Genomic DNA, 27524 nt, shown 5'->3' with positions numbered 1-27524 from the left:
GGGGTGAGGGAGGTGAAGCCCGAGGTTCGGGACCCTGGTCGCCGCTCCTCCGGGCTCGGTGGCTCTGCGCGCACTTGCTGTGCACGCGCCGGCGGCCCGTGCCCGGCGCTCCTCCCCGGAACGCCCGTTCCGCCGGCGTCCGCCAGGGGGCTCTGGGAGCCGACTCCCGTCACGTGACCGCCGTCGCTCACCTAGCCGCCCCAGCTGCCCGGCGGGGGAGGCGGGGCCTCGAGCTGGGATTGGCTGGACCTCGGGGGCGGGGCGGAGCCGCGGCGGCGCGCCGGGAAAGGCTAGGGCTGAGGGGGCCAGGCCGCAGCTGCGAGGCCCGGCACTACCTCGGTTTCGGGTCTGGAGTGGGAGTCGCAGGTGCAGGAGAGGGAGGGGCAAGGGGCGCCTTTCTACTGCACTTTTTTTTGCATTCAGGAGATTGCCTAGCTGCAATCTAGAGAGGTTTGCATGAGCCTCGAGTCTGCCTGACAAGTGAGGAAATAAGGCCAAGAAGCGGGAAGGGTTGCCATCTGCTGGGCCACGCCACCTGCTAAGGGAAGGCCGGAACCAAGGCCTCGGGGGTCTGCGTTCCCAAGCCCGCTCGGTGGGCGTGGGGAGCAAGGGCCCTGCTCCGTTCCCTCGAGACTGCAGAAGGCTCTCTGAGGGGAGGAGCTCAGGACGCAGAGGAGGAGCCAAGTCCGCCCCAGGAGCGGGGACCCGATCCTCGGGAATAAAACGCAGAGCCCGGGAGGAACCCCGTCAGCCAGGCGGGCAGAAAGCTCCGGGAGCGGCCTCATGGAAGACAAGCAGATCCTGTGCGTGGGGCTAGTGGTGCTGGACATCATCAATGTAGTGGACAAGTACCCGGAGGAGGACACGGACAGCAGGTAGGGGCGCCCGGGCCCCCCGGACACCCCAGGGGCCGCTGCAGCCCCACGTTTGAGCCCGGCAGCTCAGACCCCAGGTCCGCGGGGCCAGGGGCCCCGCAGTGAGAGTCCAGCCTCGGGAGCTGGTGTCCCGTCCCCTCCGCCCGGGAGGACCTAGGGAAGGAATTGAGGCCGTTAGTAATAAGGCCCAGGCTTTGGATAGCACTGTGTTCGCCAATTGCCGTTCCAGGAATCATTATCCACGTTTTACCCATAAGCAGGTAGATGAAGAGATTTAACCAAGGGCACAGAGCTAGTAAGGTGCGCGACCAGCTTCTCTCTTTTTAACAAAAAGACGGCTGCACTTGCCTCTTACCAGCATTTACTTCTAATTTATCTACCACGTATATCTCATCTGTTTCTTAAATCTTGAGGGAGCTTACAATAAGTATGCAGTTAGACCGCAGGAACATTTAAAACCGTGGTATTTGAGCTTCACTCTAGCTTCAAGGCCTTGCTGGCACTGGAGGTGTATTTGGAGATGCCGTGGGTGGTGGATAGAGCTGGTTCACGTGCCATCACCAACGTGTTTCCCTGGCGCTAAATTCCAAAAGGAGTTTACCAGAAGTCCTTTTTACAAAACACAGCGTCTTTCTTGGTTGTCTGGTAAAAGTGGAAGAGTCGCTGGTTGGCTCTTATATTTACTCTTGATAAGAACCTCACCGTTAATCACTGCAATCCCAAGGGGGCATTTCTGTGGGCTAGAATCTTTGGGTCCACCCAGCCCCGTCATATGCATTACACATAATTTCCTTACAGCAGCCAGTGGGCAGTATGGAAGGGTCAGTCGGATCCTCTCTTTATAGATGATGAAGCAGCTAAATATGTGGAGAAATTAAATAAGAATTGTAAGACCACATAGTTACTGAGTGGGCAGAGCAGTAGTTACAACGCCTACGAATCTAGTGTTCCGGGCCTCGGTTGTCTCCTGTGCTCCCTCTGCCCATCTCACGGAGTTGACCCTTTGCTTTGGGCTGCTTTGTTTGCCAGAGGTTAGAGCCCTTGCCAGGGGCACAGGGACAGTGGGGGAGGGGCACAAGGGGATGCTGCTCTGTAGACCTAGGCCCCCTACCAGGTCAAGCTGGCCCCAGGATGCAGTGCACGGTGAGGAGTTAGGCCTCCTCTCAAGAGAACAGTGTGGATCCCAGGACCGGAGGGCCCGGGGAGGAACCGGAGTGCCTGCTTTTCACAAGAGCTGCAGGCCCATTCCCTTTGAGCTTACTTAGGGGGAGAGGTTAGGATAAGGAGATCCTCGGGGCTCCCACCAGGACGAGCTCATTCTGAAGGTGGGCGCAAAGGAAGGCACCTCTCTAAAGAGACCCTTCCCATGTTCTCCATGCTCTCTGCTCCCAGGGTGTACCCCCCTCTCCCCCAGACCCATAGCTCTCCTCCTCTGCTGAGCAGAGCGCTTGCCCATAGGGCCTCTGTCTGTCATGTGCCTAGCCCACCCAGCCCACCTTCTGGACTCTGTTGTGCTTCCCAGATGGGCAAGCCCAAGTGGGGACCCAGGCCTTCCCAAGTGGGCACCTCAGCCCCATCTGTCCCAGACTCTCTGTGCTCCATGGGCAGCTGGGACTCTCAGGAGCTGCCACCTGGAACTTGGCCAGACCCCTGAGGAACGGCCCTGCCTCCCAGAGTCCAGGCCAAGAAGAGCCTTCCAGAAAGCATCCTCTTGCTCAGCAGAGCATTTCTGCACAGGAAGTTGGGTATTCGTGTGACTTTGAAGGATCTCCACAAAGCCAAAGTGTGTAACCTTTCTGTGAAACCTCATCCAAGCTGGGGCCTAACTACTTTCTATTCAGAAATATAGAGCGCATTGCAGTGGTTTAGGGAGTCAGGAAACCTGGGTTCTGACAGCAGCTTTGTCATGAAGTATTGGTGTGATCTGAGCAAGTCAAATCCCACTAGGCTCCCCCTTTCTAATCTGCATGAAAATTTCTCTAAAGCTCATAGCTTGAGTAATGTTTGACTTTTTACAAATTAGTATCTTTTCTTTTTTTTTTTTAATGTTTATTTTTGAGAGCGAGAGAGAGACAGAGCATGAGCTGGAGAGGGACAGAGAGGAAGGGAGACACAGAATCCGAAGGAGACTCCAGGCTCTGAGCTGTCGGCGTAGAGCCTGACGTGGGGCTCGAACCCACAGACCATGAGTGGGATGCTCAACCAACTGAGCCACCCAGGCACCCCAATTAGTTTCCTTTCTAATAAGATCACGGACACCTTTTCCCAAGGCTGAAGAGAACTACAGGGTTAAGTCTTGTGTGCCAAAATACCTTAGCCTAAAAATTGTTTCATTCCTTTCTTTCTTTTTTAAGATTATTTATTTTTGAGACAGAGAGAGACAGAGCATGAACGGGGGAGGGGGCTGAGAGAGAGGGAGACACAGAATCAGAAGCAGGCTCCAGGCTCTGAGCCATCAGCCCAGAGAGCCCGACGCGGGGCTTGAACTCACGGACCGCAAGATCGTGACCTGAGCTGAAGCCGGACGCTTACCGACTGAGCCACCCAGGCACCCCTGTTTCATTTATTTCTTAATTAGTGGTTCTTCTTACTGTAAGAGGCCACAGTTATTCTTGTTTTTGGAACTGGAAGAATATAAATAACAGCCTGCACTGTTTACCTCCCAGTATTATTGGAGCACAATGAGAAATCGTTCCAGTGCTTTGACATGCATAAGTAATCATTTTTGTTGTTGAGAACAATGCAGTCCTTCAGGTGTATCTCCAGTTAGTTTCCTCGGAGCACACCTTGAGTTAGGTTTCCAGCAAAGATAGAGAAAAACTGAGGAAAAAAAGGTAATTATGTGATGGGATGTTGTGTTAACAAACCTTATTGTGGTAATCATTTTGCAATACGTGCGTATATCAAATCACCACATCGTATACCTTAAACTTATGGACTGTTATATGGCAATTATATTTCAATAAAACTGCAAAAAAAAAGGGGGGGAAAATGGAGAAAAACTGGTCTTCATCCAATAATCTTTTTAACTTTTGACATTGCGTTTTTAAATCTTAAAAAAAAATTTTTTTTCCTAAGTTTATTTATTTTGAGAGAGAGGCAGTGCAAATGGGGGAGGGGCAGAGAGAAAGGGAGAGAGAGAATCCCAAGCAGGCTCAGCACTGCCAGCGCAGAGCCCGACATGGGGCTTGAACCCACAAAACTACGAGATTGTGACCTGAGCCGAAGCCAAGGACCGGATGTTTAACCGACTGAGCCACCCAGGTACCCCTTAACCTTGACATTGTAAAAGTTAGCTTTCCCTCCACATAACTCCTACACTGGTTACAGCGTACAGGTTTGCTCCCTGTCTTACTTATTTTGACCTGAGGTGTTACTGAAGCAGGCTCCCCAAGGACAGGAGTAGGTAGTGGATTTGACACCTTTGGGAAGAGGCTCTTGAGTTATCCAGCAATCAAGGTGGAGGCTGAAGGTCCCTCTGCCTGGGGGAGAGGTGGGTCATTGTAACTGAGGAGGAGGTCACCTGAGTTAGTGGAGCCCTCCTCTGAGATACCTGAAGGAGTGAAAATGGACAAATCAAGATGCTTTCTGAGGGAGGCCTCCCAGCTTTTACACGCCCCGGGGCCCTGCCCCAGGACTGCGTTAGGTCTTGCTTATCCTGGCATCAGCCTGCTGGAGCTGCAGGGACCCTCCCTGTGTTTTGCAGGTGCTTGTCCCAGAGATGGCAGCGTGGAGGCAACGCATCTAATTCCTGCACCGTCCTCTCCCTGCTTGGAGCCCCCTGTGCCTTCATGGGCTCGCTGGCCCCGGGCCATGTTGCCGAGTGAGTGGAGGAAGGAGCGGGCAGACTGCCTTGTAGAAGGAAGTCTTAACCCTGGGTGGGGGTGGGGGGCTGGGGGCAGGCTGTGAGAAACGGTTTGTGGCCACCAGAAATGGGTGGGAGGGGCAAGAGTGGGGCACCAGCATCCCAGACCCTCCCAAGCGTGGCTGTTTGCTGCTCGGGTGCTAACGCTCTCCTGTGAAAGCTTTTATTTCCACAGCCTGTTTCCCTGGCCACTGCCCAGAGCCTGCTCAGCTTCCCACCTTCTCCTTCCTTGCTTCCAACAGACTCTGCAATGGATGTGACTTTGCCCTTCTCAAGTCCCTAATCCTGGCTATGCTTGTGGCAGGAGGCAGCTAGGGACCTGCTGTCCCAACCCTCCCTCGGGGATGTCCAGCATCCATGGTCCTAGGGTTCAGGCCCACGGTTTCTTCCCCAACTGAGGGGGCAGGGCCACTGCTTTGTCCCCGTGGTTCACTAAAGCAACAAGAGCAGCCGGCCGAGGACACCCTGAAGCCACGTGCTAAAGCTGGGCCCAGGCCCAGGCCTGCCAGCTCCCCAGCTGTGAGGCTGCAGCCCGTAGGTGGCCCGTACGCTTTCTCCATGTTGGCTGCTGTGGGGACCCAAGAGCCCTTTGACCCCCGGCCCCGCCAACTCAGCAAACGCTTATCAGGAGGTGAGGCCCACACTTTGCCCACTGTGGGCGCCAGGGCAGGCTGCCAGGTTGCTGGCCTGTGAAGCACAGCCCTTTGAACCCTGGTTTCATGGGGGTGCTGCCAGAGCCCAGCCCCCTGAGCTGTGGCCAGATTCTCTTCCTCGGTGATCCGGCACAAAACAAATCAGTGGGCAAGGGCCCGCCCTGTGAGGTGGCACAGAGGGACCTGGTGTCAATAGCTGGTCACTCGTCAACCTTCTTCAGTGGCTGTCTTCCTTCCTGTTCCTCTGGCTTAGGGTGGTAGACTCACCTTTCTGGAACAATAATGCCGTTAGGTAGGCCATTCCAAATTCTCCCCCTTTGTTCAGCAAGCATTTAATGAGCACCTACCACGTGCTAGGCACGGAGGGTGCAAAAAATCATTTGGAAAACCACCCCGTAGTTTGCATGCTTTGGAAGGATCCTACTATTTAAAGGATCTTTGAGGTGTACGATGAGGAATGATGCCCCAGCTTGATGCCTATATACAAATCTGTATTGTCCAGCCAGCGTGAGAAAGGCCAAGATGGTGGCTGGACCAGCGGTCACAGGACACTTTCCAGAGACGCTGTGGCCAGGAAGTGTGGGGGTGGCGCAGTCTCTCCCAGGGTCCACCTCCCACTCACTCTGATTAGAGGGGATTCTGGGGAAGAGTCCTGGACCAGGCCCCACGTCGAGGAGCATCAGGCACTGGGAGCCAGCTCACTGCCTGCGGGGTTCACCTTGCCACGAGAGGTGAGGGTGGTGGGTGGCCTCACCAAGGCAGCACCACTTCCTGGCTGGGCATCACGGAGGCAGCCGCGGACTGAGTGGAATCCCAGTAGCACTCAAGGGACTCCCGAGAGAAGAGTACCGTGAGGATGAGTGTGTAGAGGGCAGCTGGGGAGCGAAGTACCACCTTGGTAATTATCAGTCTGCCAAGGCTTTGCATGAGACAGACCACAGTGCTCTCACCTGCTTCGTTCAAACAGGGCACGTGCTCCAGGCCCCCAGATCTACCCCATCTGGGTTCACTGAGCACATCATTTCTGGCTTGAGTCAGACTGAAGGACAGGATCCGGGTTGGAGTTTACCTCAGCCAGGACCTAAAAGAACATCCCTTAGTGTTTCTGTCACTGAGTTCCAGGCTCTGTGCCCCTGCCTCTCCTGCCCCCTGGCATAGCCTCTGACAGCATGGTGATTCCCGGCTCCCTCCTAGCCCCCTCTGCTTGCAGCCGGAGTCCCTGCCGCCTCCCTCCAGTCCCCAAACCCTTTGCAGCCGGAGTCCCTGCCGCCTCCCTCCAGTCCCCAAACCCTGTCGAACTACACCTCCCCTGGGTTACTCCATCTCGGCAGTTTTGTCCTGGATGACCTCCGCCGCTATTCTGTGGACCTACGCTACACAGTCTTTCAGACCACGGGCTCTGTCCCCATCTCCACAGTCATCATCAACGAGGCCAGTGGTAGCCGCACCATCCTCCATGCCTACAGGTTTGTACGCCTGTCCGCACCTTGCCAGCTGCCGCCGCCGCCATCACCGAACTCCCGGAACGGGACCCTTCTTCTCAGAGAGGCACCCCTGCTCCGGCATCCCTCCTCAACACTGGGGGAGGCCCAGGCCACTCGTAGGCTCTAATTTGTGTCTCCTTGCCCTTCCCTTGGCTCGGGCTCCACCTCAAGCTTCCTGGTGGCCGACTTCAGGCAGCGGGGCGTGGATGTGTCTCAGGTGGCCTGGCAGGGCAGAGGGGAAACCCCATGCTCTTGCTGCATCGTCAACAACTGCAATGGCTCCCGCACCATTGTGCTCTACGACACGTAAGGCCCCCCCGGCCTCGCCCTGGCACGGCCCACCAATCAGTTCCCTCCCTCGCCACCACGGGCATCCCAACTGCCTGCTCTCTGCCGCCTCTCTCTATACCAGAAATTGTCCTCATGCCAAACTGCTCAGTGATTTCTGAATTGTTTTCAATTAGGAGAGAAGTGAGGTGGGAAGAGATGTGCTTTGTTCTGCCTGGTGACTTGGCCTCGGTCACTACCAAGGATGGGCGGGCAGGCCTGCGCAAAACATAATTCGTGATGTAATTCCTCCGTAATTGGCCAATCAGCAGCCTGGGTATGGGTGTGGGGAAATTGTTCTAAGGAGCGGGGGACAGGAGGTGTGATTCAAACCATCTGAAGTCCTGAAGGGGACTCACTGGAATTTCCAGGGTCAGCCCCAGGGTTGCCAGCCTGCAGCATGGCACCAAGGAGCTGGGTTTGGGTGTTCAGAAGAGATGAGCCCACCGCGAAGCTCCCTGCATAATGAAGCCAGGCCAAATGCCACACACAATTCACAGCTGTTGCTGAAGTAGAGGGAAGGGGAACATTGGGTCAGCAGATCAGGGGCATCTGATGCCATGTTAACTGGGGGGAGGGAATCCCTTTAAAGTCCCAAGCTGCTAGGGAGAGGCCCTGTGGGCCCAGACCCTTCTTGTCTCCCCTAGATTGCCTCCTGAAGAATCTCAGACATTTAGCTTACTAAGAATCTAGCATGTGCCAGGTACTATGTTAGGGCTGAGGTGGTCCACATCCAGCAGCCCTGGGGTTCAGGCTGTCCCTACTGCCCGGCATGACTACTGGACCTGGGGAAGAGGGGGCAATTATCCTCGGACAAGCTTTATGGCCAGTGGTCTCTGGGCTCAGTGTGTCGCAATGAATGAGTGGGCATATATGCTAGCAATGACCTTCACCTTGGTCAATCCTAGTGTTCTGCCCATCAAGTAACAATCTGTAGCAACTTTGATCAAGGACACCACATGGGTATTCACAAGAAGGGAAGGAGGGGAGTTCCAAGGAGAAACGTTTGTTGCCCTCTGGCCTCAGTGTAGGGAGATCCACACACGTTACCTTCAACTGCAACAAGCTGGTGGGTTTGGACCCATCTACCAAATGGGGAAGCAGCCTCAGAAAGGCCCAGGTACTCAGCTAGTTAACTGGATGGATTCGGCTGCAGAGCGGGAGGAATATAGGTTAGGTGTAGCTCACTGGTCAAGGCGGACCCTTCCCAGGGCTCCACACCTAAGTCAGCCAAACAAAAACTCATCCTCAAGCACCAACCTTGACCTCGGAGTTGTAACACAGAGCCGCCGAACTTAGAACGGTGGTGCTGTCGCGGCTGGGACGCCAGAAGTGAACAGGACCAGACCCAGAGCAGCCATAGCCTTTGTAGATCATCAGGGCATTGCATGCTGGGAGCTGTGTGCTGCTGGCAAGGCGGGGGATTCTGGGAATTGTAGTCCCTGGTGCTCTTAGAGTATTCTGGGAGATGTGGTCTCCAAGGCACTCAACTGGCCTCTTGTCACATGCTGCAGTTGAGTTTACCCTTAGAAAATATCACAGCCTCCAACACCCAAAGGGCATTCTAGCAAACTGCTTCTAATCCCCTGTCTGGATGGAACTGAGTGGGGCAAGGAGTGGTCAGGAGTTTAGCCTGGAATAGCCTATCCTGGAGCTGAGCCTCAGAAGCCTGTGCTGTAGAAGCCTGTGCTGTAGATGTAGTTTCTGGCCATGCTGCAGGCAGCACCAGGCAAAGGGGCCCCAGCAACCAGTTAGAGATCCCAGCCTTGGCTGACCTCACCATCATGCCTTTTCTGTCGTTTCTGTCCTATGACTTAGGAACCTGCCAGATGTGTCTGCTGCGGACTTTGACAAAGTTGATCTGACCCGGTTCAAGTGGATCCACATCGAGGCAAGTCCTGCCCTACCTGTGTTTTGAGGGGCTCAACGTGCCAGGTCCTCCACATATTTTGCCTTCTTAGTTTTTTTGAACCATGATGTACCTTAGAGATAAATGAATCCAACTACCCTCATCCCCTCTCCATTCTTCTTTGTGTTTTCAGGTAGGAAACTAAGGCCCAGAAAGATTGGGTGACTTACTCAAGGTCACACAGCAGGGTGTAGGCACCAGAAGCAGGATGCCGGCTCCAGGCAAAGGCCCATGCTTTCTGTGTTACAGACTGCCCACCTCCTCTAGACTCTGAGAAGTCCCAAGTTCTAATCCTAGCCTTGTGATTTAATTTACTGTAGGTCCTTAAGAAAGTCTTTTATTCTTTTGTCTCCTCCTCTGTGAAATGGGGGGGGGGGGGGCGGCTGGTTAATAAGGTCTCCAAGGTCCATGACTGCTCTAGAATTTTGAAACTTAGAATGGAGTTCCCGCCCCCTGCCTCCCCTCACCTGGAATTCCAGCAGGGAGGGAAGAATGAGCCAGATCAGCTGGGCACTGCCCAGCTGGTCCTGAGCTGCCCCGCCCCGCCCCGCCCCAGGGCCGGAATGCATCGGAACAGGTGCAGATGCTGCAGCGGATAGAACAGCACAATGCCAGGCAGCCTCCAGGTCAAAAGATCCAAGTGTCGGTGGAAGTGGAGAAGCCCCGAGAGGAGCTATTCCAGCTGTTTGGCTATGGAGACGTGGTGAGTGGCCCACACAGCTTCCCCTTGCCACATCCTGCTAATTTGGTTCTTAAAGGGAGCCAAGCATTCCCTTGTTCTGCCTCCCACACCTGGAATGGCTTGGTGTCATTGGCAGGTGGGGGGCAAAGAGGCCCCCAGCTTTGGGCTCCCGTGTAGGCCTCAGCAGTGGCCACGGAGCAAAATTTCTCCGTCCCGGTGGGTGCATAGGTACGAGAGTAGCCAAGTGGGGGGGCTACTAGAGCCAGCCTCGGAGCACCCTGCGTGGGAGCATCTCCTCCCTGGGCCTCCTCAGTCTCTCCTTCTGTCAAATGGAAGAATGGGACTGTTCTCCCAGGTGTCCTCCAACTCTGGGGTGGGTGGCAGGCTGTGGGGGCCACTGAGGGGTGAGGGAGGATGGGAGGGGACTTGCATAGGGTAAGTTTGGGCAGTTCTGGAATGGAAATGAAATCTGAGTGACAATCCTGGCATCATAGCCTGAGCTGGTTGGACCTCCACTCGGGCGGCACAAAGGTACGGGTGCCTGAGCCACACCCTGGGTTTTTATTTGATTGGTGGGGGTGGAGCTCAGCTGAAGTATTTTTTAACAAAACTCTCTCTGGAAGTTCTAATGTGTAGCTAGTGTTGAGGAAGCTCTACAACCCTTGCCCCTTTGTTTTATAGGTGAAGAAACGACCCAGAGGGCATAGTTGCATTAAGAAAACAAAACAAAAACGCCCGCGAGAGCCAGAGGTGTAACGTGGCAGTGGTAGCTCTCACCGCCAGATGGCGCTCAAGGCTCGCTGTGGGTTTTCAATTGTGCAGGGACTTTCGTTGCTCTAGAACAAATAAACCGGGGATTTTTGCGTCACAATTTACAGGGCTGTATTCTAGCATATCTAGAGCAAGTATGAAAACGCAACCCAGTGGGACAGCGAGATACTACGTTGGGGATTTAGGTGGCCACGTTGGAGGAGTGACATTGCACTATGGGGGCAACACCAGGCTGCTGGTGGTGAGTGACTGAGCCAGGACTAGGGTGGAGGTAACCGTCAGCCTCTCTTCCACTGCCCACAGGTGTTTGTCAGCAAAGATGTGGCCAGGCACTTGGGGTTCCGGTCAGCAGTGGAGGCCCTGAGGGGCTTGTATGGTCGTGTGAGGAAAGGGTGAGCAGGGGAAAGCCAGGAAGAGGCCTTAGGTACGGAGCGTGAGTGAGCCTGGACACTGGGGGCCGCCCTGGGGAGGGGGGTGAGGCTGGGGGCCCGGTGGGCTGACAGCCCAGCTGAGTGGAGGGTCTTGCAGGGCTATGCTAGTCTGCGCCTGGGCTGAGGAGGGCGCTGATGCCCTGGGCCCTGACGGACAGCTGCTTCACTCGGATGCTTTTCCTCCACCCCGGGTGGTGGATACTCTGGGGGCCGGAGACACCTTCAACGCCTCAGTCATATTCAGCCTGTCCCAGGGTGAGTACCCCCCCGGCACGAGGCCCAGGGCTGAGGCCTGCCTCTGCCCGGAAGACCGAGCTCATCTAGCTATTTGTCTCTCCAGGGAAGAGTATGCAGGAGGCTTTGAGATTTGGCTGCCAGGTGGCCGGCAAGAAGTGTGGCCTGCAGGGCTTTGATGGCATTGTGTGAATGCCCGATGGTGGCGGTTGCTGGCTTACACTACCCCCCTCCTTGGAGGCTGGCATCACCGGCCGCCGTTGCCTTCTCCCCTCCATCCAGCCTGGCACATGGGATGCCCTGCTCCCTGGGCGGATGCAGACCGAGGGAGGGTTCCGCCTGTGTCCTGTGTCTCTCTCACACTGCTGAGCCACACAGGAAATAAATCTGCCCCAAAGCCAGCTTCCTTCTGCCAGTCTGTTTGTCCTTGATTCCTGAACTGCTCTGGCTGGGGACTCCAGAGGCTTTGATACTACAGCCCTTCACCCTCTTCTTCTCTAGTCCCCAAATTAACCTCCTTGCCGAGGCCCAGAGGAGGGGCTGCCTACACCAGAGCAGCAGGGAAGTACCCAGGACTTGCCTCCAGCTGTGCCCTTGGTGGTGGCCCAGCCGGTCTGGTGAGGAGGAGCCACAGGGGGTGGGTAGAGACCTTGAGGCTTCCTGGCTGAGGGCAGGGGGACACTTCTGTCCTTGTGCCCCAGGGAACCTTCCAAACAATACGCCCATTTGAAAATCTCCTCTGGGCCCCTGGGCTGTCACAAGACTCCAGTCTTAAGGCTCCAGGACTGTCCACAAGGTTGAGCCAAGCTGATGGGCCAATGGGCAGGGAGCCTACTCTGGTTTGGTGGTGCCTTCACAATCTAAAAATATCCGCCCCCCCCCCCCCCCCCTGACTGTCCCAGAACCAACAAGCCCCACCCTTAGAGCCGCCCTGTAGTTAAGGCTGTGCTTCAGCCACAAATGTGCCCCAGGATACAGTTGCTGTCCTGGAGGGAGACGGGGCCTGAGGGCATATTGGAATTAGCCTATTTTTTATAAGCTTCATAGGGGAGTTGGGGCAGGGTGTGTGAGGCCACAGAATGTGATACAGAGCCTGGGCTTTGCAGTCTGACACACGTGAATCCAAATCGGCCACTTAACTAGCAGTGTCACCTTGGGTGTATTACTGAATGCCGTCTTCCTCAGTTTCCTCATCTGTCAAATGGAGCTAATTCTGCCTGGTCATAGAATTATTGTGAGGGTACAGACAACATATAAAATGTCCAGCATGATGGCTGGTACGGACCAGGCTCTCAATAAATGGCAGTTCTTAATATTTGGGGGTGGGCACATACAGGGTGGTGGGGAAGACCTGCTCGGAGCTGCAGGAGGCTTCTGGGTATCTGAACACCCGGTGGGGGGGGGGCGGGGGGGGGGCGGAGGGGGGAAGGGGAGCACTCGGGCCCCAGGGAGAGTCTGTGCTCTCTTCCCCGGCTTGTCTGCAGCCGGCCGGGCCCTACTGCTGCAGCCTGCTTGCTGGGCACTGTCCAGGAACACTGGGAAAGCCGAAGCCCCTCCGAGAGGCCCTCCCGGTCCCCAACCCCCTGTGTCCCTGAGATCAGGCAGGCTAGACCTGTAGGTAGATGGCCTGAGTGGATGAATTCATTCAGTTTTTTATTGGCTGTCTGGGCCCTAAAGCTGCCCCTCAACTTAGGGTCTCCCTGAGCTGCACAGAAAGACCTGTCCCTACTGGGGCCAGGAAGTGGACGAAGAGGCGGTCCTCGTCGCAGCACGTGCGCACACACACACACACACACACACGCACACGACTCTCCGGGGCTTATGTTCTGGTACTGAGACTTCTAGGGAGGCAAACTTGTGACCTCAAGATTTATATCTCATCATTCTCCAGTTGAACAGCATGAACTTCAAAGTCATTTGGGGTGTCCTTCGACTCCAGTGTTTCCCCTGGAAGCTCCTCTGCTTCCTTTCCAGTATCCCTGGCCTCTGCCTGTCCTATAGCCTCCGCTCCAGGGGCTGGGGCTTCTCTTTCAGCCTCTGCCTGTCCCCCAGCCTCCTGTACAGGCTCCAAGGACTCTCTTCTGGCCTCTACCTGTCCCCCATCTTCTCCTCTAGGGCCCAGGGCTTGCTGCGTTTCTGGTCTTGATGGGCTTTTAGCTACCAGGGACTGCCTCCCAACATCTTGTGGCTCCAGAGGCTCTTTGGGCTCTGTGTGGCTTGGGGCCTCTCCTGGGAAGTTGATGAGCTCTGCAGGGGTCATGAGCCCATCCCCATTCAGGTCCTGGGTCTCGAGCACCTTGTCCACTACCAGGATCACCTGTGGAAGCACACAGTTGCTGTGGAGTCTACAGTGAACGGAGGTGTTCCCAGAAGCCCTGACCCTCCCAACACCTTCCTACATCCCTGCCAGGCAGTGCTTTGAGCGTTTCTTTTATGGTCGATTCACCAAAAGAGTCATGATGAAAAAACCCGAAGTCCCAAGAAGCGGCGTCTCCTTCGTGGGGGAGAAGGGGCCCCCCCAGCCGGCAGGGCTTACCGGGTTGGCAATAGGAAAATCAGCAGCTCCAGGGGCCAGAGCTGCGGTCAACATGGACAGCAGTTCCAGGCCATCCAGCTGTCCACTCTGGTCATAGTCGTGGAGGGCAAAGAGGTAGAGGAGAACTAAGGGGGAGAAAGAGGCTACATCAGAAGGGGCACCAGGGACAGATGGAGGAGGCAGGGGGCACCCGACGGCCTGGGGTCAGTCCTGACTCTGCTGCCCTAAGCCCCCCACCCGCCGGCCCCACGGCCCAGGCCCTCACCCTGCTCCCGGCTCATGTGTTCCGGCTCCTCTTCCATCTTCTCCAGTCCCTGTAGGTAGTTCTGCAGAAGCCTGGTGGGAACACGGGAAGTAAGCCCCAGAGAGGCCGGTCTGCAGACCCAGGCCTGCCCCCCAGACCAGCCCACTCACCGGAGCTGCTCCTGGCCTGGCTGGAAGGGGTTGGGCAAGGGCTGCTGCTGCAGGTCAGGATCCAGCCTGGAGGAGGGAGAGAAGGGCCGGCCTTGCAAAGAGCCTCTCACAGGATGCAGCCAACCGGCCTTCCACCCTCAAGCTCTTTGTAGGGTTCTCTCCCCAGACCCGAAGGGCATTGTTCTCTCAAATTCCCAAAAACCTGGTGGGGAGGGGGCCCTCCTGGTCTCAGAAGCAGAACCTTACTCCCTCCGACTATTCTTTTTGCAGATTCCTAACTTAGATGCTAAGTGAAAACCCAAATAAAGCATCTGGTTAGACAGAGGCCAGATGAGGCCACACCTAGTAGATACAAGTTGGAGATCCAGGAAAACAGCGAGCGGGTGGCCGGACCACATGGATTGTGGTCACCCTTCTACTTTGGTGCCAGGCCCCAAGGGGCAGGTCTCTGGCTCAGCCCCGAGGCACTGCCCAGTTTTACACAGACCCGATTTGCTCCACAAATCCACAGACTGGATTCTTTTTTCCAAGCTGAGGGCATTTATGTTGGTTTTGGAGTTTGAACCTACTCAGGGTCTCTTTCTCAGTCCTTAAAGCTCACGGTTTGCTCCCAGTTCTGGACAGGGCTACCTGTTTGCCCAAATCAGTCCGGACCTGTGAAGCCAGACTGTTGGCAGGAGCCACTGCAGTGGCCTTTGTCACCGCTGCCAGTCTCGCTGCTGCTCCTGGATCTGTCCCTCCACCCCACCCAGCACATCTACTGTGTAGCATTCATACCAAAAACCCTGACAAAGGATGCTCGCGCAAAATAGAAATGGTCTGCTAATGATCTTGATGTCATCGGCATTCCCACTATAAGGTCTTGCTAAGAGGACCGCAGCCCCTTGCTTGGCCCACAGCTTCCACTTCATGCTTCACACCCCGTGGGAACGGAGCTCCTGGATCCCAGACACACTGACCCCAGCAAACGCGTACTGAATGCCCACCCTGCGAGGGGTGCTCTAACTGGCTTAGAGGCTGCAGTACCTGGGCAGGGAGCGGGGCTCAGATACAGAGATCAGGGAGCACAAAGCCCCGTCTCCTGTCTCCCAGAGGGGCCCACCACACCCTCAGATTCCCCAGAGACTGTCCCCGTCCCAGCCCACGGCCCTGCCCTCTGAATCCCCTTACCTCACGGTTCCGTCCTTGGGAGCGGCCTGACCCAAGGGCAGCAGCAGCACCAACACTCTCACTGTCAAAGGTAACATCCTGGAACTGAACTAGGAACAGAGGTAGGGAGTCAAGGGGAAGGGGTGGAGGGTCGGTGGGCTAGACAGGAGCACCTTCTCTCCCTGCCCCCACCTGCAACCCAGGTGACAGGACTCCTGCTCAGGGCAGAGGCACAGACATCAGGGATCCCCTGTGGAATTCATTCAAAATGAATCTTACTCCAGACCCTAGGTGGAAGGCGCCTAAAGCAGACCTGCTGTGGTGGAAGCAGCAGTTAGGGCAGGAGCCCCTCCCCACACCCAGCTCCCTCTCCCCCCACCAGCCTCTCTGAGGTGCTCGGAGAAGTACAATTTCAGTACATCTAATCCAGTCCAGTCACTCATTTTGCAGATGGAAACTAGCTCAGAGAGGTTAAGAAAAAGGCCAAATCAGAAATGCATAGGGATACAAAAAGACGAAGACTCGCACAGAGTAAGACTGTTAGTTTGTATTTATTAAAACTCACCCAAGAACAAATCAATAAAGGCTCAGTCTCCTTGCAACAGATCTAAACTCACATAGGGACGGAAACAAATCAGGGTCAAACCAACAGTGGCCCCAGGAACTATTTACTAAATGCAGTTAGGAAATCCCAATATAAAGAAAAAAAAAAAAAAAAAAAAACTTTCCTTTGGACCTACTTTCTGTAAGCTCCCTGGCAACACAATCGGTTATATGAAAACAGTCAAACAGAGGAAGGATCGATCAAAAGCACAGAACATGGAGCTTTCTGATTACTCCCAGGTGCATGTACATATCATATGAATTTCTGAGGAAGCACACACCCACCACAGCTGAGGCCTGAGACCCTAGTCCCACTTCTAGGAAGACCAATCGCCAGGTGCTTGACAAATCACCTGGGCGGAGGACCAGGAACCCTCTGAAACCCTCTGCACCCTCTGAAATGCCATTCTGGCTAGCACTGGATTTTCCTGGAGAAACGTTTCATGAGATTCTCAAAGCGCTCCATGATTCTAACAAGGTTCAGAAGCACTGCAAGGTTGGACATCGACTTCCTAAGAGATGTGGGGTAGAGCAGGTGAGCATCCGGCCAACGGGAAGACACTTATGGGAGCCTGGCTGCAGTTGCGCAAGCAGAACTGCCTTGAGGAAGAAGCAGCAAAACATGGACATCTACAAGAAGGTAAAGCAACTGAGAGGCACGGAAGCCGTCTTTAGTCTTCTCTGCATACGTGGCCCCTACAAATATCATGAGTCGACATAGTTTATTGGCGTCCATAATCCCCAGTGGCCAAACACGAACACTGGCTGGCAACACAGATGCTTGAGCTTCAGTTGTCCCCAAAAGAGAAGACACGTCTTGGGTCCATCCAAGGGAGGTAGTTGGGACTGAGATCTCCATATCAACTGCGGGCCCTCAGGGGTCTGGATACACCTCAGTGAAAGGGTTGTCTAGAAGAATATCCAGATCTCTATGTCGGAGACTATGATTGTAAATGTTCAAAGAAAGTAACTCCAAAGTTGGATAAAAATAGTATTTTTTCAAATGCATTGAGTTGGCAAGAAAGTAAGAAATTCTGAGTGCAAAAGCACAGTGAAAACGGTCATCCTGGGGGGAAGTGAGCTTGAAATCAGCTTTGCCTTAAAAGTGTCTGCCAAACCAAATCCAGGTGAATTTGCACTATCAATCTGAGTGCTTTGTGCAACAGAGGAGCCCAGAGATAAGGTCTGGACCCACCCATCGTGAGGAGACTGATAGGAGATCCCCTACGGAAAGTTGGGATTCAAACAGCCTGACTCAATCTAAGGGTGAACGAAAAGTAAATGTGTCACAAAGAAGGGCAGCACAAATCTTGCCAGTCTTGACCTTGGTGCTGGGTAGAAGGGATAAAGTCTTCCCTCAGAATTTGTAACAAGCCTGCTCTAATGTGGGTTCAGGACCTGAATTAATGCTATCTCTGTGGTTCAAAAACCTAAAGCAGATCATTTATATTTTAAGTGGTACCTGGTTGATGGTACCTCCAGTTGACTAGCAGAGGAAATTATATATCTTGTCCACGAAACACAACTCCAATCCCAGCTCAAAGAAATTCCGAGTATCGGTGAGCATGACCTTACAGCCAGAAAGTCATAAACGTACAAGGAAATAAGACACTGTGAATGAGAGCCAGCTAACCAATAACGGGTGAACCCAGACTTGCAAAAATTAAAGACATTGGAATTATCATACAGAGAATATAAGGTATATTTAATATGTTTCAAGAAACCAAAGAGAAGTTTGAAACTATGCAGAAGGAATATGAACATAAAAATGACCAAGAAGATTTGAAGAAGAAACAAACATAACTTACACAAATACAAAGAAAAGGTTGATTTTAAAATGCAATGGGTGGGGTGCCTGGGTGGCTCAGTCAGTTAAGCGTCTGACTTCAGCTGGGGTCATGATCTCACGGTTCATGAGTTCGAGCCCCATGTCAGGCTCTGAGCCTGGAGCCTGCTTCGGATTCTGAGTCTCTCTCTGTGTCTCTCTCTTTCTCTGCCCCTCCCCCACAGGCACTCTCTTTCAAAATAAATAAATAACTTTTTTTAAAAAAAGCAGTCAGAAAGAAAAGGTAAATACCCCAGAAGGAAGAATAATTAGACTGACAGCTGATTTCTCAACAGCAAGAGTGATGCCAGATTACAGTAGTATCTTAATACATTGAGAAAGGCAGGGGGAAGGGGGTCGGGGTGGGGAGCGGAGGTGGGGAGATTGCCATTCTAGAACTCCAGTCTCAGCAAAATTATCTTTCAAGAATGAGGTGAAATAAAAATAATTTCAATAAACAACAAATTAGAGAACATGCCACCAACATTCCTCCAGTAAAGGAAATTCTAAGGGATCTGTTTCAGGAAAAAGGAAAGTGATCCCCAAAGGATTTGAAATGCAGGGGAAAATGGTGAGCAGAAAAGAAATCAGAAAGTATTTGGGAAAATATAAACAAACATAGATTGACAACTATGTTAATACAGGGGGCAGAAAAGGTGGCCTGAGCTACAATATCAGACAACATTAAGATGTAAGGTGCAGACGGTTGTTTGGGGAGAAAGACATACTGAGCAACTTTGTTAAATACACATGTAAAAGTTTTAAGGATAACCACTAAAAAAATAGAAATGGAATGCATGACCTCAAACCACCAGAGGAAAAAATGAATGGAATTTAAAAAAAAATCAATTCAAAGAAAGGCATTACAAGAGAAAAAAACTAAAAAAAAATTTAAAAAGGAAAGGCAAGTAGAAGGGCGCCTGGGTGGCTCAGTCAAGCATCCAACTCTTGATTTCACCTCAGGTCACGATCTCACGGTCTTGAGACAGCCCAGTGCTGGGATCTGTGCTGGGTATGGAGCCTGCTTAGGATTCTCTCTCCCTCTGCCCCTCCCCTGCTTGCACACGCATCGGCACTCTCTCTCTCTCAAAAAAAAAAAAAAAAAAAGCAATAATAGACAAAAGAAAGCTACTATAGCTTTATTGACTAGACTTTAACGCATGATTATAAATAAAAGAATGTCATTAAAAAATTCATAAAACTTGAATCCCATAGGAGGATAACATAATTCTGAACTTGTATGTGTCTAATAACATAACCTCAGAACATCCAAAATAAAAACTGGCATAACACTACACACCTATTAGAATTGCCAAAATCCAGACAAAATCCAGAACACTGGCAACACCAAATGCTGGCAAGGATGTGAAGCAGCAGGAACTCTCATTCCTGGCTGGGGGAATGCAAAATGGCACAGCCACTTTGGGAGACACTTGGGCAGTTTCATATAAAGCTAACCATATTCTTACCACACAATCTAGCAATTGCACTCCTTCACATTTAGTGAAAGGAGCTGAAAAATTATGTCCGCACAAAAACCTGCACACAGATGTTTATAGCAGTTTTATTCATAATTGCCACAACTTGAAAGCAAAGAAGATATCCTTCAGTAGAAGGATGGAGAAATAAACTGTGGTCTATCCAGACAATGGAATATTATTTAACGCCAAAAAGAAATGAGCTCTCAAGCCATGAAAAGACCTGGAGGAACTTAAATGAATATTACTAAGAGAAAGAAGCTGATCTGAAAAGGCTGTGAGCTAAATGATTCTGACTATCTGACATTCTGGAAAAGGCTAAACTATGGAGACAGTCAGAACATCAGTGGTTGCTAGGGGCTGGGGTGGAAAGGATGAGTAGGAGGAGCACAGAAGATTTTTAGGGCAGTGAAACTACTCTGTATGATCCCATCATGACAGACACATGTCATTATACATTTATCCAAACCCACAGAATGTACACCACCAGGAGTGAACCCTAACGTAAACTATGGACTTTGAGTGATGATGTGTCAATGCAGGCTCAACCGTCATAAAAATTGGACTCTCTGGTCTGGAATGTTGATAGTAAGGGAGTTGTGCATGAGGGGCTGAAGGGGGGAGGTATATAGGAAATCTCTACACTTCCCTCTCAATTTTGCTGCGCTAAAAAAATAAAGCCTTTAAAAAAAAAAAAACAGGCAGAACTACAAGGAGAAAAGTCGAATCTGCCATCATGGTGGAGAATTTAACATATCTCATTTAGTATTTGAAAGATTAAGCAGACTAAACATTAGTAAGAATGTAGAAGGTTAAATAAAACATTTAATATGCCTGGGCTAAATGGGGGCGCCTGGGGGGCTCAGTCAGTTGGGCGGCTGACTTCAGCTCAGGTCATGATCTCACAGCTTGTGAATTCGAGCCCCACATCGGGCTCTGTGCTGACAGCTCGGAGCCTGGAGACTGCTTCGGGTTCTGTGTCTCCCTCTCTCTCTCTGCCCCTCCCCTGCTCACACTCTGTCTCTCTCTCTCCAAAAATAAATAAACATTAAAAAAGTATATGCCTGGGGCGCCTGGGTGGCTCAGTCGGTTAAGCGTCCGACTTCGGCTCAGGTCATGATCTCGCGGTCTGTGAGTTCAAGCCCCGGGTCAGGTTCTGTGCTGACAGCTCAGAGCCTAGAGCCTGTTTCAGATTCTGTGCCTCCCTCTCTCTCTGACCCTCCCCTGTTCATGCTCTGTCTCTCTCTGTCTTAAAAATAAACGTTAGAGGAAAAAAAAAAAAAAAGAACCTGTCTCACCCTGTATTATATGCCTAACATACAATTACATTAGAAAGCAATAACAAAAATTATGTAAAAAATCTCACGTATATGGAAATTTAGAAGTCATACTTGTATGTGGATCAAAGAAGAAAATCATAATGGAAACTGTTAAATACTTAGAATTGGATAATACTGGGAGGATATGCATGAAAACAAGATAGGTAATCAAAGTGGTATCAGAGGGAAAATGGATTGACTTCAAAGTGTATATTAGAAGAAAGGACTAAAAGTTAATGAGTTAAACCTTCCAACTCAACAAGCTAGTAAAACAGAATAAACTAAGAAATAAAGTAATAAGAGATGGCAGAAATTAGGAACACGATAGAGAAGAGCAGCAAAGTCAAATACTGGTGTTTCTTTTCTATTTTTTAATAATTTTTTTAATGTTTATTTATTTATTTATTTTTGAGAGAGGGTGACAGACAGCGCATGAGTGGGGGAGGGGCAGAGAAAGAGAGGGAGACACAGAATCCGAAGCAGGCTCCAGGCTCTGAGTGGTCAGTGCTGAGCCCAACGCAGGGCTCGAACTCATGAACAGTGAGATCATGACCTGAGCCCAGGTCGGAAGCTCAACTGACTGAGCCACCCAGGCGCCCCATCACTGGTGTTTCTTTAAAAGGACTAATACAGGGGCACCTGGGTGGCTCAGTTAGTTGAGCTTCTGACTCTTAGTTTTGGCTCAGGTCATGATCCTAGGGTTGTGGGATCGAGCCCTGATTTGGGCTGAATGCTGAGCATGGAGCCTGCTTAAGATTCTCTCCCTCTCTCCCTCTGCTCCCCCTCTCTAAAATAAAAAATAAAAAATAAATAAATAAATTTAAAAAGGGACTAATTCAATAGACAAACCTCTGACAATTCGCATTAAGAACAAAGAGAAAAGGTACAAATAAAATGAAAATGGGGACATAACTATAGAAACAGCAGAGATTTGAAAACTTCTTAGAGGATAGAGCTAATTTCCTAGAAAAACTTAGTAGCAAAACTGATGGAAAAGGAAATAGCAAATCTTAATAGTCCTATAACCATTACATAATTTGAATCAGTGAGGATTAACCTATATCACTTGAGGGACTACAAACCTGAAACGTTTCTAGAGAGGTAATCTGCAAATATGTATTAATTGCCATGAAACTCTGACCCAATAACACCATCCTGAGGATTACATAGGGAAGAACTCAAATGGAAAAAGAAACTACAAAGATATCTATAACTGTGCTATAAATATTAGTCAAAGAAACAAACAACCTGACATTGTCTAACATTTAGGCAATGGCTAAGCAAATCGCATTATAGAACGGAGCAATAAAAAATGATAGATACTGGGGCGCCTGGGTGGCTCAGTCGGTTAAGCATCCAACTTCAGCTCAGGTCATGATCTCACGAGGTTAGTTTGAACCTCGCATAGGGCTCTCTACAGAGCCAGCTTCAGATCCTCTGTTCCCCTCTCTCTGTCCCTCCCCAGCTTTCGCGTGCGCGCACTCTCTCTCTCAAAAGTAAACATAAAAAATGTAAATACTACAAACTCATAAGTCTCAAAGGAAAAAATAGACAGATTTGAATATATCAAGGGTTTAAACTTCTGTATCACAAAGGACATGGTAAGTCAAGTGCAGTGGGACAAGTGAGGACTGGAGGCAAGTAGGGTTTCAACACCGCTGCCTACTGCAACAGGGGGTTCAAGACAGAAATCTCAACAGAAAGTCCATGGAGACTGAGTGGAAATGCAAGAACTGCAGGGATGTGTGCCTTAGCCAGGAGGGTTAGAGGGAAGGTCCTGCCCCCAGGGCACCGGAGCACCCAGGAAACAATGGCTGAAGGAGGATATAGGTGAAGGGGTCTGGTATCCAGAGTGCTGCTGGGTTTCGGGGGTGGTGATGGCAAGGTTCAGCTGAGGGTTCTCTAAGGCAGAAGGAGAGGCACATAATGGCTGAGAGGGCCAGCTGGCCGAAAGAGGCCAGACGGAGAATGCCAGAAAGTATAGATCCTGGGACCAGATGCCACAGAGGACAGCATGGGTAGCACCAGATGTCAAAGACTTTTCATGACAAAGGCGAGGAGGGTGAGCATCTGTAGGAAAGGCAAGTATAAATACTAAGTTTGTAGAATGAAGATAAAGTGTATTTAGTTCTTCAATATTTATTGAGCACCTACTATATGTGAGGCACTCTTATAAGTGAGATGAGAGTATGAAGTAGAAGTACTTATTCCTTTTTTTTTTTTAAAGCTTGCAAATATATAAGTAGGAAAAGATACAGATGTTAAGCAATGATTAAGAGAAAGAGAAACACAGAATTATAAGGCATAGGTGGCACAGCCCAAAGTGTAAGGGAAGGGGCCCTAACCTCAGGCTGCCTGAATCCAAATCCTGGCTCTGGAACACAGTAGCTGTGTGACTTCTGTGTTTCGGGTTCTCGTTTGGCACGTGAGGCGGACCTCTTGTGGGGTGTGGTAAGGGTTAAATGACACAAGATTTGGGGCGCCTGGGTGGCTCAGTCGGTTAAGCGGCCGACTTTGGCTCAGGTCATGATTTCGCAGTCTGTGAGTTCGAGCCCCGTGTCGGGCTCTGTGCTGACAGCTCAGAGCCTGGAGCCCGTTTCAGATTCTGTGTCTCCTTCCCTTTGACCCTCCCCCATTCATGCTCTGTCTCCTTCTGTCTCAAAAATAAATAAACGTGAAAAAAAAAATTAAAAATAAATAAATAAATAAATGACACAAGATTTTACATATCTTGTAAAATCCCATGCCTGGCTGTACAATAATGCCTTCTTCCCCTCCAGAAGTTTTCTTGGACTGCTCTGCAGTGGCTTCACACATCCCCACCCCTCCCTGGATACCCTCAGATGGTGTGGGTATACCCCACACTACCGCACCCCCCCACCCCCATCTGTTTTCTGCCAGGACCTACGCCTACAGGAGGCACTGAAGTAATTTAAATCCCTCAGAGCTGTCCAAACCTATTATCCAGGCTTAATGTGTTATCATCCACTACGAGTTGCCTTTTAAAAGAGGACTCTCTGGGGGTAGCAACTCAGGCATAAAGGAGAAGCACCCTCCGGTCCCACTAATGTACACACTCGTTAGGCCAAATGTGCTGGTTTGAAAAAACATGTCTACAAATTCTTTGACACTTCTTCCCACAAAGGATTGAGTCTAATTTGCCTTTCCTTGTATACGATCTGGACTCAGCCACTCACTCCTAATGAAGAGCTGAAATGATGCTACGTGACTTTCAAGTGTGGGTCTTAAAAGGTGACATAGCTTGTACCTGGTTCTGGTTCTCTCTCCCTCTCTCTCTCCCTACATGCAGATATGCGCGTCTGAAGCCCTGAGCTGCCGTGGAAGACGTCTGGCGTCCCTGAAGCTACCACACCGAAGACTGGAGAAACCACAGACAGCGAGATGTCTGAGGAGCCTCGGCTGTTCTGGCCTTCAGCCGCTCACATCTCCCCAGCCCAAGGACCATCCAGGAGAAAGAGCAAACCTTCAGGTGATTCCGACCCCCAGCTTTCCAGGTACCCCAGCCCACACTGAATGGAGCAGAAATGTGCTTGTCTCCATACCCCTGCCCAGACGGCACGCTCGTGAGCAAAGTCAAAGTTATTGTTTTCAGCCACTAAGTTTCGAGGCGGTTTGTTAAAGTTGTCTGAGTAATCTGAACTGCGTGTGACCTGGGCAGTCACACAGGGGCCCAGCTCTCGGAGGGGCCCTGTGCTTAGTGTAATACTCTGCTGTCACTGTTTTGAAATTCTTCTTCTTTAATATATTTTTTAATGTTTATTTATTTATTTATTTAGAGAGTGCAAGCAGGGGGAGGGGCAGAGAGAGAGGGAGAGAGAAACTGTCAGTGCAGAGCCCAGTGTAGGACTCAAACCCATGAACTGCAAGATCACGACCTGAGCCAAAATCAAGAGTCAGCCGTTTAACGGACTGAGCCACCCAGGCACCCCTCCATCTTGAAATTCTTAATTTTGTTTTTGTCCTGGGCCCTGAAAAGCATGTACCCTGTCCACACGAGTTACCAGTACTCTCCTCCTCTCGGTCATATGCACCCATCACAAGTATGTAACTCTGCAGCCTGTGTAGTGGACAGAGAACAGAGCTTTGGAACCAACCAGGCCTAGGTTCAAATCCCAGCTCCACCACAGGCTGTCCTCACTGAACTTCGGTTACCTTACCTGCACAAGGGAGATAATAACAGTATGCAACTCACAGGGTTACAGTGAATGTTAAGTGCATAACGAAGTACTTCTTGCACAAATTAATGCAGTAGCCTCTCTCTTGCCCTTGCCTCTGGTATCTTCTCCATTTAAAGGACCCTCCATACCCACATCACATTAATCTTCCTTAGCTGGAACTCCAAAATCTTCAGTGGCACCCTATTTCTATTAGAGTCCAAAGTCCTCACCTTGGCATTTTCAAGGCCTTCTACAATTAGATAGATATCAGGTCACCATTTTATACTCATCTTCCGGTGCTCTATGACACTAATGCTCTGCTGCAGACAGAGGAGAGGCTCCCAAAACACCTCTCACTTTCACTTTACAGTGCTTTTGCCCAAGCTGTTCTACCTTCTACCTGGAATAACCTGGGCCCTCCTGACAACCTGAGCATTCTGACGATAGTTCACGTCACAAACTTGAGTAACTGTATGTGGACTGTTAATGTCAATCCAAGTAATATTCTCAGGAGTTATGCTTCAAACTGGCATTTTTAGTACAGATGACCCACCTATATTGCCTAAAGGAAGTCAGCTACAGCACTTCAAGTAATGTGTAAGGAGGTTGGCCTAATGTGACTTGTCCACACGTAAGACATTTCTCAGCATTTACAGAAGCTTTTGTAAGCAACAGAAGAAATAAAGCCATTATTGAACCACTGCCTGTCAAATAAAATGTTCCTAATCATTTCCTGTAACTATGATGCTCATAAACGTAATTTACTCTCATGACGACGCGAAAGCCACTGCAACTCATAGTTAACAGTTGTCACTAATAGTTACTCACATCCTTCACACACACTCCCATTCATACACTCCCAGTCACAGCGACTCTCAGGCCTCAGATTTCTTCAAGCCTTTGCCTCCGAGCACGGGAGGAGAGCCCAGCCTTGGGGTCAGACCTCTGATCAAACCCGGCCCCTCCGTCCTGTCGCTGGGGCCTAGGTGGGTGTCTGAATCTCTCTGCGCCCGGAACAACAGTATCAGCCTTGTACGGGCCTGGGGAAGATGCAGTGGGATAATGTCCCTTACATGACTGGCAGCGAGCGCATGCTCTTTGAGTATTTCCAGAGAATCTAGGAAGTGGCAGGGGCCTTTTATCTTGGGTAGCTTCCCATCCAGTGCAAAGCTTTCTTCCACAGCATCCCTGTCAATGGCCATTCAGCCCCCGCTTGACTTTCCAGGGCGGGAGTCTAGCACCTCATAGGGCATCCATCCCATTTCTGGCTGAGTCTAACTGTCCCAAAGTTCTTTTGAACCAAATCCTCACCCTTAACTTATCCCTCTGGTGCCCCCTGTGCCTCCCAGGACACTCCCCTCCCCCAAAAGAAGAGAGAGTGGCTTTACGGCCAAAAAGGTCCCCCACACCTGACAGCTGGTCTCCACCCTAACACTTCCAGCTGGCCCCAGCTGGGGTCCCTCCCCAGTCCCCCTTTCCTTCATCTGTCAAATGAGGATGAAACTCCTGACAGCCCCCAACCTCCCTCCCACGATGTCAGAGAGACAAAGGAGACACGGGGGGAAAGGCGGCCGGGGAACTGTGAAACCCCATCACCACGCCTAGAGAGCTCGGGATTCGCTCTCCAGCCCCTTCCTCTACTCGCCCTCCGGGGTAACCTCCTCCCGGGAGGTGCCCCGAGGCTGGAGCCGCCGCTCCTCGCCGCCCCCGCCCGGGGACGCAGAGGGGCGGCGCCCGCAGCCTGGGCCCCCAGAGGCCGGAGGCCGCCCCCGCCCCGCAGCCCTGCGGCCCCGCGGCCCCCAGCCCGCCAGGCCCGGGGCGAGGCCGCCCGACGCCGAGCGCGGACCCACCTGCGGCGGCGCGGCGAGGGCTGGGGTCCGGCTTCGCGGCGGCTGGAGGCTGTGCGCCGGCCGCGCCTCGGCTCGCCGCCGCCGGGCCCTCCCCCGGGCCGCTCCACGTGGCCGCTCCACGTCGCCCTCCGGCCGGCCGCCGCCCTGGCCCGGGCAGAGTCCGCAGCGCCAGCGGCCGCGGGCAGGGCCGCCGCCCTCCGCAGCCCGCGCCGGGTTTCCTCCCCGCGGCCCCGGCGCGCGTGTGCGTGCGCGCGTGTGCCCGTGTCTCCGTGAGAGAGACAGGGACAGACTTCTAGAGAGACAGCTGGTGATGCTGGTGTTCAGGAGAAGCGTGCCTAACTGTGGTGGTGCTGCCGGTGCCACTGCCCGCCGGCGCCCAGCCTGTGTGCGAGACAGGACGGAACTGTTAGTGTGGCTGTGACTAGTGGATGTGGCCGTGTGCGTGAGGCACTTGTGACAGTAGAGGTATTTTGTGTGACTGTGTATCCAGAGCGACAACATGGCCCTGAGAGCGTATGGTCAGGGTGGGAATGATTGTCCGGGGGTGTGACAGGAGAGGACAGTAGCGGTACATGTGTTAGGGTAGTTGGTTGAACTCTTTCCTGAGTTGTTTGTGATGCTCAAATGACAGCTGTGACTGCTGGTTTCCAGGGAAGGTGTCATTGGGTGGCTGTGACCAGGTGCATCACTGAGAAGCGGCTGCATACGAGACATGGTTGGCGAGAGGGCTGGGAAAAGTGTCATCTTAAGGGTGATGGTGGCAGTCGTTTGCCAGCAAAGTGTCACCTACTCAAAATGGAGTGTCACCTACTTTTGTCACAATGATCAATTCCTCCTAGGCTTCAGACTACATCTTCACCCACTGGCCCAAGGACTTCCTTCCTTCCTTCCTTTCTTCCTCCCTCCCTTCCTTCCTTCCTTTCTCTTTTATTTTCTTTCTT

The 27524-nt window shown here is 51.8% G+C and overlaps 2 protein-coding genes across 11 annotated transcripts; one reads left to right on the top strand and one right to left on the bottom strand.

The window, feature by feature from the left end:
- The first annotated feature begins 267 nt into the window (after window positions 1–267).
- On the top strand, window positions 268–25435 carry KHK (ketohexokinase). Of its 9 annotated transcripts, XM_019449596.2 has the most exons (9): window positions 277–875; window positions 4582–4698; window positions 6725–6859; window positions 7049–7183; window positions 9023–9095; window positions 9670–9816; window positions 10870–10958; window positions 11095–11252; window positions 11338–11632. In XM_019449596.2, exons 1-9 carry the CDS (start codon window positions 784–786, stop codon window positions 11421–11423), a joined length of 1032 nt encoding a protein of 343 aa, XP_019305141.1. In that variant the 5' UTR covers window positions 277–783; the 3' UTR covers window positions 11424–11632. The 9 variants fall into 9 exon arrangements, with proteins under 9 accessions (XP_019305143.2, XP_019305150.1, XP_019305201.1 ...); XM_019449605.2 differs by lacking the exons at window positions 10870–10958; window positions 11095–11252; window positions 11338–11632 and adding exons at window positions 23866–24045; window positions 25104–25435 and having other exon boundaries at window positions 269–875; XM_019449635.2 differs by lacking the exon at window positions 11338–11632 and having other exon boundaries at window positions 275–875; window positions 10870–10990; window positions 11095–11206.
- CGREF1 (cell growth regulator with EF-hand domain 1) lies at window positions 12872–26818 on the bottom strand. Of its 2 annotated transcripts, none has more exons than XM_019449680.2 (6): window positions 26584–26818; window positions 15352–15440; window positions 14182–14247; window positions 14033–14103; window positions 13768–13892; window positions 12872–13548 (listed from the first exon to the last, which is right to left on the bottom strand). In XM_019449680.2, exons 2-6 carry the CDS (start codon window positions 15426–15428, stop codon window positions 13102–13104), a joined length of 786 nt encoding a protein of 261 aa, XP_019305225.1. In that variant the 5' UTR covers window positions 15429–15440; window positions 26584–26818; the 3' UTR covers window positions 12872–13101. The 2 variants fall into 2 exon arrangements, with proteins under 2 accessions (XP_019305225.1, XP_019305235.1); XM_019449690.2 differs by having other exon boundaries at window positions 15352–15435; window positions 26584–26691.
- Window positions 26819–27524: the final 706 nt, after the last annotated feature.

This window comes from Panthera pardus, unplaced genomic scaffold, assembly GCF_024362965.1.
Source record: "Panthera pardus isolate Hobbes unplaced genomic scaffold, ASM2436296v1 HiC_scaffold_26, whole genome shotgun sequence".
Lineage (NCBI taxonomy): Eukaryota > Metazoa > Chordata > Mammalia > Carnivora > Felidae > Panthera > Panthera pardus.
The sequence above is the reverse complement of the archived record's forward strand: the minus strand, read 5'-3'. Positions and strand labels throughout refer to the sequence as shown.